This window comes from Solanum dulcamara, chromosome 9 (assembly GCF_947179165.1).
Source record: "Solanum dulcamara chromosome 9, daSolDulc1.2, whole genome shotgun sequence".
Lineage (NCBI taxonomy): Eukaryota > Viridiplantae > Streptophyta > Magnoliopsida > Solanales > Solanaceae > Solanum > Solanum dulcamara.
The window spans coordinates 66,869,372-66,887,062 of NC_077245.1; the positions used below are offsets into that span (position 1 = coordinate 66,869,372).

The 17,691-nt window shown below is 37.1% G+C and overlaps 1 protein-coding gene across 3 annotated transcripts; it reads right to left on the reverse strand.

The window, feature by feature from the left end:
- Positions 1–445: 445 nt before the first annotated feature.
- On the reverse strand, positions 446–11,484 carry LOC129902603 (nuclear transcription factor Y subunit A-1-like). 3 transcript variants are annotated; one of them, XM_055977932.1, is made up of 7 exons: positions 8,742–11,036; positions 8,585–8,653; positions 7,840–8,136; positions 3,731–3,846; positions 3,546–3,614; positions 1,917–2,081; positions 446–1,213 (listed from the first exon to the last, which is right to left on the reverse strand). In XM_055977932.1, the coding sequence occupies exons 3-7, from the start codon at positions 8,093–8,095 to the stop codon at positions 917–919; spliced, it is 903 nt and encodes a 300-aa protein (XP_055833907.1). In that variant the 5' UTR covers positions 8,096–8,136; positions 8,585–8,653; positions 8,742–11,036; the 3' UTR covers positions 446–916. The 3 variants fall into 3 exon arrangements, with proteins under 3 accessions (XP_055833907.1, XP_055833905.1, XP_055833906.1); XM_055977930.1 differs by lacking the exons at positions 8,585–8,653; positions 8,742–11,036 and adding an exon at positions 11,246–11,484; XM_055977931.1 differs by having other exon boundaries at positions 8,585–11,036.
- Positions 11,485–17,691: the final 6,207 nt, after the last annotated feature.

Genomic DNA, 17,691 nt, shown 5'->3' on the forward strand with positions numbered 1-17,691 from the left:
CTCAATTTTTTGAATTTCATATCTGAACTATTGAGAGTGAATTTTCTATATGAACTATCGCCTAATAGTTAGAGAAGCACACGTCGATTAATTGCTGACGATGTGTGTACTCACTTTTTTATTTAAAAATTCTCACATGACTACTACACAAACAAAAAAACATCACCATGGCAAACATAAATAAATTAATATTCGATTAAAATTTAAGATTAGAGGTTAAAACTATCACCGTATAAATTAATCTAATCAACATCGGGGTGTTTCGCCAATCATTAGATGATAATTCAAGTAAAAAAAATGATAGTGCCATGGAAAAAGATACTACTTGTGAAGATATATGAAAATTGATGAATTCCTTTGAAAAGATCAATACATATCCCTCGCGCATGGAATATACCAGCTCATAATATAGCTAAATTCTCTCTTGTCCATTTACATAAGTGTGTATTGGAATTTTAATTGTTATTATTTGCACACTTTAACCTCAAAATCTGCCATTTCATCCCTACTGTATCTTTGATAACAGATCAAATCACATCAAAACAAACCAAACTCAGAAATTTATGCAACAATTAAGAAAGGAAATAAGGCAAGTATACAAAACTAACAACCTCTTTACATGGTCTCCTAAACTACAGTAACTGGTCAACCATAAACTTACTGAACAACTTCTAATCCTAGTTCTAAGTTCATCCATATCTGTACACAAGGGAAGGTGCAAGTCTCCAAGAAAATGCTGCAACACTGCAATGCTCGTTGCCTCCATTGCTCCCGTAAACACCAAAGTAAAAAGCCAAGAATGAATTGCCGCCCAGCTTGAAAAGCCAAGAAATGAAAACAATACCTTAAACTCTCTGTCCATACTCAAGCATCGTTGCAGTGCAAGAGCAAGTTTAGACATGAACGTTTCCTCCAATTACTTGCCTGGAAAAACTCCTTCCCTGCTTTCAGCAGATTGGTACTCATCTTTCGATTCTTGAAAGCTACTTTGATTGCCATAACTGCTACCATTTGAATAAGAAGGCTGAAGCTCGGCCAACCTTGCATTTTCATGCCTCTTTTGAATATCAGCAGCATTGAACTGCAAAGGTTCAGAACCCGATGAACTCACAGAACCAGTACCTTTACAAGCATCTGTCTTTTTGGCAAAACGTCCTCCCGAGGCTCTTGCCCTCCTCAGTGCATGCTGATGTCGAGACTCGTGAAGATATGGCTGTAACACGAGGAAAGGAGATAGTGTCATCAAACTTCAGAAATGACTACTAATGACATAACATTATATACGACATGAGGGACCTACTAAAATTACAAATATCAAGCCCGAAAATTGTGCCTCCATTCCTCCCAGTCTTGTGACTTGATATAGTTATAGCAAGGGATACAAGTTAAAGGTATTTGAGCGAAACTAATGGCACAAGACTTCCCTTCAACGAACTACAAACTCATGCAAGAGATGGAATAAGAAAGTGGAAGGGAACGAGAGCCAACAGTGAGCAAAAGTGTCAGATTTTATTTTATTTTTAAAAAAAAAAACGCAAAAAAGTAGTATAGATAGCCTTCCTCATTTCTCCTAGACAAGTGGGGTGGATTAAGGGGCACCAACTGCTATACAGTATTTATTTTGATTGAAGGAGAGAAAATCATCAATCCTTACACCTCCCTCTGCTAAAATATAAAATTCTTCATATGCAAAGTTTCATTACATGCAGTCAGATAATATAGAAATCCATTCAGGCTTAAGAAAATCTTCCTCTGCACCAAATTGGAATAGGTACAAGCACTAGGCCAAAGTTCCATATATATTTCCAGAACACTGATTTCATGTGGTAAGTTCTAGTAAAAAGGTGGCAAACAAATTCCGGACAATGAGGAGAAGAAAATTGAAAGAGTGACCCCATGAGAGGGCAGGTACTAACCTTTCTAGGTTTTATCTGCTTCTTTTCAAGTTCTGCTTTAGCACGTGACTGTCTTCGCTGCAAGATCCTTCGATACTGCTTAGCATTAACATAAACTGGTTCTTGAGCCATTTCTTGTGGCAAGGGCATCCTTGCATAGTGCATATCAAGTACATAAGGAGGAACCTGAATAGTGCAACAGTCAGTAAGGACCTCTAAAGAAAATCTCGCCATAGATTAGAGCTAAGACTAAATAATCTGTGGCTAATGAGCATGTCGAGTTTGCCCACCAACCAGATAATACCTTAGCACAACTGACATAATGCTATCTTTCCACATCATGTGTCACTTATTTTTATATGTTCTATTTTGTTCTTTTAATAAACATGGAGCAGCAAACCTCAGTATGTTGAGCAATGTAGAAACAGGTCATAAAGCATTCTAGAGTTCTTTAGAACAGAATGCTTAATATTGGACCAATGGTTTCGCAAGGGATTCTCAACTGTAACATATCATTGGAGTAGAGTCATTTATGAAGCAAAGACAAGCAAGAACTTCTAGTTCCAATGAGATTCAGCTTTCGATACTGAAAACGACAGGGGGACGTTTATAACAATGATTTGCATATGAAATGTCAAATCTATTTGATAGGATGGAATGTGGCCCTGTAAACAAGTGCTATATAGATTACAGTTGACTATGGTATCAAAACCTTCCCACTCAAAAACCAAGAGATCCGAACTCCCTTTTTACTAGCAACAAGTTGTAAATGTTCTCTCTTCTTTTCAAGATTTCCCCTTCCGCCCAATAGCACAAGCTCCCTTTATCAAACCATTTCCTGCAGCTAATGCCACTAGAAATTCTTAGATTTCTTATAACCAGGAGGTCACGGGTTCAAGCCTTGGAAACAGCCTCTGGCAGAAATGCAAGGTAAGGCTGCGTACAACAGACCCTTGTGGTCGGGCCCTTCCCCGGACCCTGCGCATAGCGGGAGCTTAAGTGCACCGGGCTGCCCCTTATATTATGAGATTGAACTTGGGTATATCTATCTCGATCATTCGGGAGGCACTCAAATGACGGTGTCCACAAAATCCAATAATGGTGCTGGAATTGTGCATTCATAGCACCATTGCAGTGATATACAACTTTGGACCAAAAACTTCCACAAGAAATGGGTCATCCCACTCTTCCTGAACATTATTGGTAAAAGTAATATACTTCAAAATATACTAGCACCATTGCAGTGATATACAACTTGGACCAAAAACTTCCACAAGAAATGGGTCATCCCACTCTTCCTGAACATTATTGGTAAAAGTAATATACTTCAAAATATACTACAAGCTCAGACAAGCTCCTGGAAGCAAGTAGTGTCGAGAAGGTGAGTGTTTCTAATGCATCAGTCATCACTAAATTGACAAGAAGCTAGTAGAGGTTCAAGAGAGGAAACAAATGTGAGTTCACATTTTTCAAGCACTGATGTGCTCTGGTACAGAAAGATGAAATACTAAACACTCACATTAGCAGCAGGATCAACATTGTTAACCAAAATATGAGGTGACCTCTCAGTTTAAAGAGCTTAGGTAAAACATTTTAATACACAAATCGAAAAAAGAAAATTGACTTAAAAAATTTCAAACACGTGCATACCAAAGGCTGGCCAAAAGCTGTCATCATCCCGCCATAGTATGGATCAACATATGGATTTGGAGCACAAGCCTGGTTGTCAATCAAAAAGAATCACTTTCACATGAGCCATAAGACTATCAATGAAGTAACTCAACAGAAAGGATAATTATAACAGATCTCAAAACTCATAGAAGGGTCAAACATACTATAGAGTGGCCAACAAGTTCAAGCTGTTGAGGCTGTGCTAGGCTTCCATCAAGTCTTGGAGGTATGGCTGGAACAGCTGGCTGAAAATTCTGATCCGTCTTCCCATAACTCCCATCTGATCTTGAAAATAGATCTCATTAGCACCAATCACATAATCCATACATTATGGAATTAGTTGCGCACCTAATGTAAGTGGATAAAAAGTATCTCTCTCTACACTGACATGGGCGCAGGTATAACCGTCGGCTTTTCTTCATCTCAGAAATTTTAGAATTCAGTAACATGGACAGAAGCATCGGTATGGCAGAGCCACAGAGGTTACCTCACCTTCCAAAGCTTTTTTAGTAAAGAACTTGTACAAAAACGGCTTGCATTTATGCTTCTCCATACTCATACCATTCAATGCCAAAATACATACATATGTATAAAATAGATGAAAGACCAAAACCAAATCTTTAGCATCTCACTACCTATGCTTGTAACCACCATATATACATACGAAAAATGCTTTTGCACAAAGAAGTTGGAGCTGTTATGATAAGAAAAAGGACTCAGTTGCAAATGGATTTGGACAGTGAAATTCTAGGGACGAAAGAACAAAGCTTTTTTTTTTCATAGAACAAAGTTTTTTGAAATCACAGTGATAAATATTTAAGGGAAAAAGGACAAATATACCCCCGAACTATCGTAAATGGTATGCGTATATCCTTCGTTATACTTTTGGGACATCAGTGTCCTTACTGTCCAAATTGTGGAGTGCATATACCCTTTATACTAACGGACATACATGTGTCTTAATCCTATCTGCCGACCCGATATTATTAACTTTCTATCTAAAAATAAAAGCCCCACCCAATTAATTAAAAAACCCACCGATATACATAATACCCACACACAAAAATATAACCCAAAAGCCCCCAAAATCAATTCAGTTTCAGCGATACAAACCCCCAACTGAATTATACCACATAAGAAGCAAACAAGAATATCTATTGACTAGCAAAAATACAAAGCCCTGCAAAACTCAGATCTAAGGACTTCTGTTATGCACCAAGAGTAAAACAAAGCACAACGATCAACGATCGATCTCACATTTAGTATTTAACCAAAAAAAAAAAGACAACAAGGTTTACAGACAAGCAACAAGCAATACACATTATTAACAAGCAATTTTAGCATCTACTGCACTTTTGCCTCCCATATTAACAAGCAATTGGAGCATCTGACGCATCCAATGAATTTTGCAGAGGCTTTTAACTCATCGAAAGCAAACTAGGGTTTCAAGCTGATGAGAGTAGGATAGAGGAAAATACAGAGAGAGAGAACTATAAGGTACTTATAAATCGATTTCTTAGCCGTGAATTCACAGGAGAACGAAGCAAAGAAGAGTAGCCGCCGGAGCTTCATCTGAAACTTAATTGATTTTGAGGGGTTTGGGGTTATATTTTTGGGTGTGGGTATTATGTATATGGGTGGGTTTTTAATTAATCAGGTGGGGCTTTTATTTTTGTATAGAAATTTAATAAATATCGGGTCAGCTGATAGGATTAAGACACGTGTATGTCCGTTAATCATCACTGCGCTGGATTTTCCTCAACCAGTATGAAACCTTTATTCCCCCAACTGGGAAGAAGCCCAAAAAGAAAAAAAGGAAGACACTATGACAATGACTAACAGGGAAATGGAACAGGCTTAAGATCCTTGAGCAAAAAAATGCCCTCAATACTGCAAAGTCAATAAACAACAGATGACTAACATACGACACCTGAACAATGAATAAATGCCTCCAAGAAGAGGAAACTATTTCTAAAGTAAAGACACACAATATCCATTTGAAAGGCCACAGAAGGATACAAATTAATCCACAGAACCTTTCTATCAACTACCATATGCTGAAGAGCATGGCATCCAATAGGCATTGTACACCGTACATGTTCAGATCACTTATATGTTGCCTATCACTACCTTGCAATAAGATGTTGAACTCATTACTTGAAGGTCCTAACTATCAAAAGCATTGACTTAAGAGTTGCACTATGTTCCCACAAAACTAGATATTTCATCCTTCTATTGCTAAGCATGCACAATTTTTCCTCTCCACTCATACATCCTTATTGACAGCATATAGATGGTCAACTGAAAATCTTATCACATACACACAAGACATTCAGCTAAGAAAGCTCATACAAGCTTAAGAAAATAGCAATACTTCCAAAACAAAGAATTTTCCATTTAAGGGAAATAAGAGCCTTTAGCTAGATTGAGCTGCTAAACTAGTTCACGCTTCAAGCACTCGCCTTAACATCACCTCACATCAGACCATTTAAAAGATGTTGGCGCTATAACAGAAAGAAGAAAGTACTTTATATGAAAATGCTTTTAACTGATTCAAGCATCCTAAAGTCCTCGTTTAGATGTCAGGAAAGAGGCCTCAAATGCTATTTTTAGGGAACATTGCAGGAGAGCAAGGGAAATCATTTACAGGCATGGACTTTGAAAAGAAAAGTGAAGTCAGAAGAAAGCATTCTTCAACTTCCCTAAAGCTCTTGTAGGACTTAATTTGCTGCATAGTTTTTCTATATGTTGCCTAGCTCCTTCAATTATCACTGGCAGCCTGTGTCGACACAACAAAATACCTGTTTGGGAACGAGATTCATACCAAATTCTGTCAATGTTGGTCGGTTCTTCCACAAAGGTGAAACAAAAAAAATGACGAAAATGACTAACTTGCTATTTCATATCGGAGCTTCTGTGAAAGGAAGTGGTTAACAACTTACAAGAATTTTCTGGTAGTATGAAGCCTCCTCCTCCTTCAACGACTTACAAGAAATTTACGGTAGTATGAAGAGAAGGAATCCTCACCTCTTCCTCCTTAATCAGATAGAGAGAAGCTTATGGAATGAAAGACAAGTTTGAAGAGAGTATGACAAGTGACTATGGCTAGGATTTCTTAACTTGGTGGACGTGATAGTCTAGGATTCAGATGCCGGGGTTTCTTCACTAGGTGCATATGGGCTAGGCTTTTAGAAAAAGATTAAAAGAACATATCTAGCGACATGTCAAGTAAATTTTAGGGCTATAAAGATCAGAGGCCACAAGCAAAGTTCATTTTCTAGCTCTGGTTATAAGCAAGACGTAGACTATGAAAAATTAGTCACACCAATTTTCTACCACTTAACATAAAAGACAAGCTTATCCAGCATTAATAAAGATGGATTTTTAACCAAATATTAACAGAAAAATTGTTAAATTTAGCGCTTCTCAATAACTTCTTTTTTTTTATGACCGAGGTGTCCGGGCCAGCTTTCACGCACCTTGACTAATTCCACAAAATACCTATCACCTCTCACCAGCAACAGGTACCAGGTAACTCTATCCACCGAGGCTAGGACAGACCGAAAGAATCACCTAGTGTTTTTTGTCTCCGTTGGGATTTGAACCTAAGACTTCATGACTCTCAACCACTTCATTGACCACTAGGCCACACCCTTGTGTGCTAGCGCTTCTCAATAACTAATTGTTGAAAAATACTATTGTTACATATTGTATTATATTCACACATTTATTAGAGGTTTCCTGGTACTTGTAACCATACTCCAATCCATCCCCTCAAATACTACAATGACGAATCCGACTTCAAGATCCTCACCCATATCAATTGCTTGCAACCAAGCAACATAGGTTTTCTTATGGGAGAGCTTTAACTTTTAACCAACTTCTATCTGATTACTTGTGCTATTCTAAATCACTAAGAAACAAGACAAAAGAATCCACAAGGAAGTTAATTCAGGCACTTCCCTTACCTGGAAACCATACGATACCAAAGTAATAATAAGATTGATTACATCTTTTACTAGATGCAGTTAGCAAAGAGAAAATGTTATCAATAAAGTTTACAGGTCAGTGAAAATGCTTGTCCATATTTAACATGTATAGTAGTATCAATGAGATTGCTCTTCAGAAAATGGATTAAGCAAAACAATTTTGGGCAGACAACAAAGGACAATTACTTGGTACTTCTCACAAAAAGTAAAAAGGCCAGACCTTGTCTCTCTATCAATGACCATGATTATTTTATCATTAGCAACATTGAAAATTGAAGATATACCTGCACGCAAAGGTGCGATACTTTGAGATTTTTCAGGAGCATCATCATCTTCCTCATTGATTCCACCATCAGAATGTGATTGGCCATCCACAGATTGTTCCAATGATGATGAATCTGATGCATTTTCCCGCATCAACCCAGGGGAAACAGGGTTATAAACAGCACCGTTCCACCAAGGTTCAGGATATACAGTGGAACGTGGACCATTATATGCATTGGTTTCCTCCCGATTGGTGCTTTTGGAATTTGATGGCATACTGCCGTAGCTTTACTCACAGAGTTCAGCGAAAGAGTGTCCTGATTGAAAAGACAAGTAACTAGTTCAGTGAATTTATTTAAAGAGTAGCACCTCCATATGCAGGTCCAGATACTGAAAACCATACATTCAGATGTCTTTTAAATCTACACTTTAATGGAGGATATATGGGATTCGCTGACTAGCACTTAACAATCATGGCCTTCATTTTCACTTGAAGAAAACAATTTTACCTTTTCAAATCTACTGTAAATGAAGTATGTAAGTTACTAGAACCACAAGGAACCTTGGCAGACTTCACACAATTGACAATAGAAGAAAAAAGACACCATTTTATCTTAACTATGGTTCTTATTTTTTTAACTAGTGGTGTTTGAACCAGCTTGCTCACACATCGACTATTACACGAGTACCTACTACCTTCCACCAATGTAGCTACTAGGTAAACCTACCCACCACCAAGGCTAAGGTAAAATAAGAAAAAGTCACCTGGCATGTTTTGTCTCTGTCTCTGTTGAGATTTGAAATATCCCCATAGTTTTCATCTCATCTCAATGACTGTTAAGACCCACAGATACCTTAATACTGGCAATTTCACCCAAGGGAAATAAATAATAAAATCCCCGGTCCTCCTGGCAAGCCTCACCTCAGCTCCAAAGACAATATTGTTAAGAGGTCATTTGAGGAGTGAGCTACATGAATTTCAACCTGGGCACTTCATCTCACTTAAGCAGCACTTTAGTGCAGGGATTCACCAAGGTGTGTGCCTCATCATCCACAAACACTACCTTGAAATAGTGGTACTGGACAATATATATCTTGGCAAAGTGACATCAATTGTCAAAGAATCATTATGAATATAAATTATTAGAAAAAGAAATTTAAAAAATGTAATACAAGACTTCATCAGGGATCTGTACTGAGCCCTTTTCTTTTTGCCTTGGTGATGGATGAGCTGACACGGTCTATTCAGGAGGAGGTTCCATGGTGTATGCTATTTGCGGATGACTTAGTTTTGATTGATGAGACTCGGGACGGAGTTAATGATATGTTGGAGGTTTGGAGACAAACGCTGGAGTCCAAAGGGTGCAGATTGAGCAGGACCAAAACAAAATACTTGGAGTGCAAATTTAGTGTTGCGATGGATGAAGAGGGTAGGAAAGTGAGGCTTGCCACCCAACCTATCCCAAGACAGAAAGCTTTAAATATCTTGGATCCATCATGAGCAGTGGGGACATTGATGATGATGTCATGCACCGCATTGGGGTAACATGGTTGAAATGGAGGCTAGCCTCTGGAGTCCTGTGTAATAAGAAAGTACCATCTAAACTTAAAGGTAAGTTCTACAGAATGGTGGTTAGACTAGCGTTGTTATATGGAGTGAAGTGCTAGCCAGTAAAGAACTCTCATGTTCTGAAGATGCATGTTACGGAGATGAAGATGCTGAGATGGATGTGTGGACATACTAGGAGTGATAAGATCAGGAATGAGGTTATTCGGAAGAAGGTGGGAGTGGCATCCGTGGTCGACAAAATGAGAGAAGCGAGACTGAGATGGTTTGGGTATGTGCAGAGGAGGGGTGTCGACGCCCCAGTTAGGAGGTTCAAGCGGTTGGATTTGGGGGTTATGCGAAGGGGTAGGGGTAAACTGAAAAAGTATTGGAGAGAGGTGATTAGACAAAATATGGCGTTACTCCATATCACCGAGGATATGACCTTAGATAGAAAAGAGTGGAGGTAGCGGATTAGGGTAGAAGGCTAATAGGGATAGAATGGTGCCTTTTCAACTATCAGTTTAGGGTGGTCGTAGGTCTAGGCGTGCCTTTATAGTTGTGTCACTATTGCCTTTGATTATCGCAGTACTTTGCTATAGTTATTGTTGTTGTCTTGTAAATTTTGCATTGCATTTTATTTTTTATGTTTATTTTTATTTATGTATTTATTTATTTATTTTCATTATGCTATATATATTGTTTTTCTCTCGTACTTGAAACTGTGACTTTTGAGTCGAGGGTCTTTCGGAAACAGTCTCTCTACCTCCATGAGGTAATGGTAAGGTCTGCGTACATCCTACCCTCCCTAGACCCCACGCGTGGGATTTCACGGGGTATGTTGTTGTTGTTGTTGTAATACAAGACTACTCATCTAACCTGAATTAGAAATTTAAAACTGAATCTTCAAATCTAAATCAAGATTAAATGGTTTTAACTTACTTCACATGCTTTATTTGACATATTTCACTTATTTAGTTACTTTTTCTTGCATTACATGCTCGTACTTGTGCGTCTATGGAATTATTTTTCCTCATTGCCCATATCTTTATTAAACACGCTTTAATTCCAATTAAAACCTCAACGAGCTTTCAGCACTTCCCAAAGCTTTTCGCTTTTGACGACACTGCTTGCAACTAGTAAAAGAAATAGTTATCCCTATTGATAGAATTATCACATGTCTCACTTGTCACAACAAGTCAGACATTTTCCCGACCTCATCTCAAAATTCAAGAATTGTTAATAATAAGAGAGACTAATTGATGAGAATTCGTGCCCCCATAGGAACCCTCAATTTTTTCGATGAAAATTCTACCTCCGTCACTTAAAAAATAAATTAGTAAATATATAGTAGATAAAAATATTAAAGTTGGCCTTCTTGATTCCTCCCTTAACAAGAACACTATGAGATCTTTCATATAGAGCTTCTTCATGCACAATAGCTATCAAAGAGCAATTATGATTATTTTTTTATTTCAACTATAGAAATTCAAGATTGAAGCACCCAATATCCCTAACAGAGCATGAGCACAAATGGATTACAAAAACCTAAACCCACAATTTCTAACACCAATCCCATGCTCAAATACATATAGATATTGCCTATTTCAAGAATTCAGAAATACCTATTTAATCAAACAGGGTATACAGAAAAAAACATCATATCAAAAATACATGAAGATTGTGACTTTTCAAGAAATTAGAGTTGCCTTTTTCAAGAAAAAGCTCCTAAATTAAAAAATCAAAGAGAAAACATGGATTCCAATACCAACACATAAAGATGGTGTCTTTTTGAAGAAATTAAGAAATATCCATTTCATGAAAAAGCTGAAATCATGAGAATTGAAGAAAATAAGAATTACCCATTACAAGAAAATTACCTGTACGTAGGAGGAACGAGAGAGAAGAGAGAAGAGAGAAGTGAGGAGTGATTAGTGATTGGTAAAAACAGAAGCCCTAGGATTTTGGGTAGAAAAAAGAGGGGAGAATTAAGCAGTCAATGAACTTTTTGACAAAATTATTATTTTTATTATTATGGATAAAATGCCTATAACGTAAAACTGATGACGCAAACAGATGAAATCGGTTCAGCGTTGATAAACTTGATATGATAGCATCATATGTGGAAGGATCTAGAATCCGTACCCCTCATCTAAGTATGTCCAAACGTTATAGGCTTCTTTTTTCCTCTTTCTTTCTACTCCTCATTTTAAGCAACATAAAAATAAGTGTCAAAAGACTTCGACCCGATTTTTGACCTGGACTCGATTTCTGACTCTGATCAAGATCCAAAATCTGACTCTTAACCACAACTCGATTCTCAACCCCGACTCAGCATCAAACCCCAGCCTAAAATTTGACTCTCGATCACGGCCAGACCTTAAACCCGAATCTCAAATCAAAATGCACTCCCGACCTAACCATGACTCCCAACCCTAGAGCACCATCATGGTTTAGATCCTGACACATGGGGATTGATTCAGCTTCAAGGATCGACCCGGGACTCACCTCTCAATTCATGCCAAGATCCCAACCTCAACTCAAGACCCTTATTCTAAATCTGATTTTTGACCCCAATCTAAAAACATACTCCCAATCCCGACTCCTACTCAATACTCGAATCCTGACCCCAACTCAACACCCGACTCTCGACCCAACTTGAGACCCAAGTCTCGACTTCACCCCTAACTCGAGACTTGAGATCTAGGATCGACCTCCTCAACTCTCAATCCTGCTCCTGACCCAACTCTCGACCTCGATCTAGGATCCAAGACCCGACTCCTGATCGAGGCTCGAGACCTAACCCTAATTTGTGACCTAACTTTCAATCCTAACTTGAATTTGACTCTCAACCCCAACCTTAAAGGCCAACTCACAACCCTAATTTGAGATTCGACTCATGACCTCGACTGGAGATTCAGGTATGGAGATCTGACCTTGCTCTGAAACCTAACTCTAACCTCAATCCAAGACTCAACCCTAACCTTGGACTCGACTCTCAAACCAGATTCAGGAGTTAGGTCCCAGGTCGAGGTCGAGTTTCGAATTGGGATTGAGAGTCATATCTCTAGTCAAGGTCGGACCTGAGTCTCGGGTCCCGTCAGGTGGTAAGGTTGAAAGAGAGTTTTGGAGAATGTTCCCTTATTTTATGTAGGAAAGTAATTTTTCTTAAATTTGAAGGGAAAAAGTTTATTTAGAAAATATTTTTCAAAACATTTAAGTCAATCAAACATGAAAAGGATTTTTTTTTTCTTTTAATAATTAATCTAAGGGGAGAGAGAACAAACAAAGTTAGGTTGAATAATTTTTAAAATTTCATTCAATATCCGATATTTATATTGTGGCTCAATTATATTAGGACTTTTGCCAAAGAATTCATATTAACCGATAAAACACTTACTAAAAAAGTCAATTTATATCGAAAACTCATGACCAAAATCTCCAATTAAGATCACAACCCCACTGGGTAGTTAAGGTTGAATAGTTTATACCTTTAAGATGCAAATTATTAGCAAACTGAGTTGTCAGTCAACACTTGAAGACATTTTAAATTCTCTTTGGTCCTGTTTACCTTGGGTGGATTTTTTCACTTTATGTCCTTTGTGTTTTTTGAACTAATAAAAGAAACACACACAACTATCTGTTTCATCTTTTGGTTTAGACTGTGTAATGTGTCAAAAAAAAATTGAGTTGTCACTTTCATATAATTTTAAATTTTTGATTTTAGTAGACAAAGTTATTTAATATTTATGTCAATTGAGGGTCTACATAGATAAGTTTAGTTTGGTTTTTTATTAAAAAAATAATCAAATTAATTATGTCGATTTACTAAGCTGATAAATCAATTTAATGGATTTTTTTGATTTTAGTTTTAATTGGTTTTTTCGAGTATTTTATTTTTTCAATTTTTTTCCAATTACACTGTAATTAAAAAAGAGATCAAATTGAAGAGTTTGTTTCCTTGATCGTGTGATTTAATGACGTTGCATTTGAAGTTTTCAAATGAAGATTGTTCCCTTGTATATTGTTTAATGACATCTCAAAAACACTTGAATAAATAAAATTATAAAAAAATAAGATGTACAATGACATCTTCAAGACAGTGTCTTAAAAAAGCATATCAAAAATTCACGAAAAGACAGAACGACGCATGTCAATATTTTTAGTTATATTACAATCTTAAATATGAAATCATTGAGAGTTATAAATTAATTTAAAAAATAATTACAAAGTACATTATAATAAATATTTTTTATGTATAAAAAAATAAAATTATATATATATATTATATTGATTTGATTTAAATTCAATTTGAATTTTTTCCTTAATACTAAATTAATAATCAATTTTTTTTATTAATTTAATTTAGTTCGTCGATTCAATTTCGTCTAGAGGGGTGTAATGTAATTTCATAGCGGTGACTTTATCACCACTCTCTTTAAAATATTATAAAATATAAAATACCTAACAGAGTGCACAAGCTGTGCTTGACGCGTGGCACATTTGTGGTTCCCACATGTCTTAACATGGTCCCCATTCATATTTATGGTTGCCTCCTTAGCCACGTAGTGCTTTTGGTGGAATAATATTTTTCTGAAAATTAAAAAAATAAAAAGAAAGGAAAACTATAATTTCGAATCTTCTTTTTATAGTAAATTGCTATTACGAATACAGGTGGATTGCGATAAATAGGATTCGGACAACTTTGAAAAAAATTATATATATTTTTTAGATTTTAATTGTGAGGTTATACTGATATATTTATTTATTTAAAAAATAATATAATTAAATTTATTATGAGATTAAGAACACACGAATTAATTTGACTTATAAAATAGAGATTAAGTAAATATATTCTTTAGTAAACGTATAAAGAACGATAATTTCATTACATAAGCGCACAAATTAAAAAAAATTGAAATATCAATTGTTTTCGTTGTAGTTTCGGTGGCAACTTTATGTGTTGGTTTCGAGATCGAAGGTTCTAGTATGAATGTTCTCTTTGAGTTTGTGTTAAACGAGAAAAATGGTGAGAGGAAACTTAGAGTTGAAAAAATATTGTACTGTCAAAATTTCAACCTTTTATAAGTGAATAGTTCCAACTATTTATAGACTACAAGTCAAGTACATCGGCTAATGATATTGCTTCGCTAGGGCCTTATAGTATATCATCCAATAGAAACACTTCATTTTGACATACTGGTATCCACACCGGCTATAAACCTGTAGTAATTCACGAGATCCTGTATGAACTAGCTGACGTGTCTGTCTTTTCTTTCTTCTAACATGATTTTGGGCTATAAATTTCTACCTTTATTAATGAAACTCTCCAATTAATATGACGGTATGATGGAAGTGGCCGATATTGGATATGCAATGATTTCGATCGCTTTTGTCGGTGATTCTTCGAAGATGACTTACCTTTGGATAATTCATTCCGCTCGCTCTTTAGCATTATTCTAATAATACATATCTTTATCCTGCACGATCATGTATTCATGGTAATTTCCCCCATATAGATAGTCATCCTAGATTTCAAATATTTCTGCAAATTACCATTGAGAAGTAGAAAAGCTTTTAATTTTTTTAGCGAAAAAGAAATTGAAACATTTCTTGCCAGTCAAAAAGACATGTTTTTCACACTAAATGTTGTTTCCCCACGTCCCCTAACACCAAGTGGAAATGATGTATTGATCGAGGTAATGATGACATTCTTCTTGAGAAGTCTATCTTTCTATCGGGAGAGACTCTGGGAAGATCATTGGGAAAGGCTTCTGGAAACTCATTCACAACTGAAATTGACTGGAGGGGTGGTGTCTTAACACTACAGTCTCTAACTCTGACTATGTGATAGATGCACCCCTTGAAGACTAACTTGTTGGCCTTAAGGTATGAAATGAAATAACCCTTAAACATTGTTGAACTACCCTTTCACTCTGAGACCGGCTCACCTAGAAATTGAAACTTGAATACTCGAGTTCTACAATCGACTGAGGCATAACAATCATACAACCAGTCCATGCTTAGAATGATATCAAAATCCACCATATCCAACTCAACTAAGTCAGCTATGATCTCTTTATGATAAATTGAGATGGTACAATTTTTATAGACTCGGTTAGCTAGAATAGACTCACCGACAAGAGTAGAAACACTGAAAGATTCTAGAAGGCGTTCGGAACAGATCCCAAACTTCATGGCTATATATGGAGTCACAAATAATAAACTAGCACTTGGATCAAGTAAGGTATACACATCAAAAGAGAAGTTTTAGCATACTAGTGACGACGTTTAACAAATTTTCCTGATCTTGGCTGCTAGAGATGGCATACAGACGGTTTGAACCCCCGCTTGTCTCTGAAGTAGCACCCTTTTGGGTAATTCAACCTGCTGGAGCCACTAAAGAAGACTGAATCTTGTTGCCCCCATTACCTTGCTTCCACATTGAATAGTCCTTTAGATAGTGACCCAACTTTCCATACTTGTAACATCAATTTATGCCATGAGGACACTCCCCCAGATGGGGCCTATCACACATGCCACAAGGTGGGCTCCGAGTAGACCCTTGTGCACACTACCTTACGATTAAGAGCTCTGACCCTTGAAGTTCTGACTGTTCTAAAACCTCTGATCGTTCCTATTTTTTAGTGCAGGTGCACTCGCTGATGACCTCTTCTGAAAGAAATACCTGTTACCATTACCATTCCTCTGTTAACTGGGCTCATGAGCCGCTGACTTTGCCCTCTTATTCTAGTGTTCTTCACTATCCCTTTTTTTTTATCTTCCTCAACCTGTTGAGCACACCATGAGCCTAGATATATTCATGTCAAAGATCAAAAGTGTAGCCTTACACTCTTTATTCACATGTTTGCCCAACTCAGAGAAAAATTTCCTTATCCTAGATCTCATATCTGGAACCATCTCCAGAGCATGACAGAATAGCTGAATAAATTTGAGTTTGTACTCTTTCACACTCAACTGAATTTGAGGATGTACTCTTTCACACTCAAGCCTTCCTACTCAGATTCATAAGCTTTTCCACTTTGGCCTCCCTTAGCTCTTAGGGAAATAAATGGTTTAGGAATGTTTCTTCAAAATTATTCCAAACAGTTGGTTCACCATCCTCACCATGATCTTTCTCTCACTGATTGTACCAAATGTTTTCTATATCCTTGAGTTGATAATCAGCAAGTTCAAATCCCTCGATCTTAGTAGCATGCACTGCCTTAAGAATCTTTCACATTTCATCAATGAAGTTCTAAGGATCATCTTCTACCATGGACCATTTAAACACTGGTGGGTTCAGTTCATATTAAGGAAATCCCCGATCGTTGTCGCAATTGAGGACTCTTGGGGGCTGGAGTTAGTGGTTGTAGTACCTTGACGACCTGACTGAGCAACAATCAAATGAGAGAGTATCTGAATAGCTCCACTAAACTCCGCCTCAAAAGTAGTAGTACGGGGATGTTGAAGAGTAGATGGTTGTGGAACCCTCATTGTGTTAGCAGGTTCAGCTTGAGTTCTAACACTTTCCTCCTAATCTGTGGGGCGATTCCCATTTCTGGTCTGCAACTTTAGGTGGAGGCATGCTTCTAACATTATTTCTAGTGGGAGCCTTGGTACTTGTGACGTTTCTCTTACTAGCGGTATGACTTGGAGGCATGATCTAAAAATATTTGAACGCACAATTTTGAAAAAAACTTTTATAGAGTTAAATTATATCGCACGAACTAGAGTATGAAAGAAGAATGATATTTCCTAATATCTTGTAACATCCCTGTTATAGATGTGGTGTGCTTCACACTTATAAGAATGACTCTACTAGACCTAGCTTCATAGACATCCTAAGACACTTGAACTTTGTGCTCTGATACCAAGTTTGTCATGCCTCGAGCCTACACACTGGATGTGGCCGTCACTCACAAACTATTTTTGGTCCCAAGTGAAAGACCCCTTGGTTCTGGCAAACGGATCACAATTACAGGTACCTGGGAGTGAACCTTTTCCTTGGCTGACTACTGAGCGAAAAACTATCATATACGCAAAAGCTTTAATAAATGAGAATTTAAAAACATTACTCAACGTTGACCCTTGCATGAACTAATGCGAAAAACTTAGTTGGTACGTAGGGATTGAACTCGACTCAGTGTTAGAGGTCCCTTATGATCCTAAATCTCTTCTGATACCCTTGCTACACTTGGTAAAGGACCTTAAAACACATGAGAAAGCAAGACATCTCCCAGTTCAAGCTCATATTCTTGCGAGGAACTATTCAGATTTTAAGTGTAAAGTTATGAGATGTTACATAATCCTCATGATCCTGTCG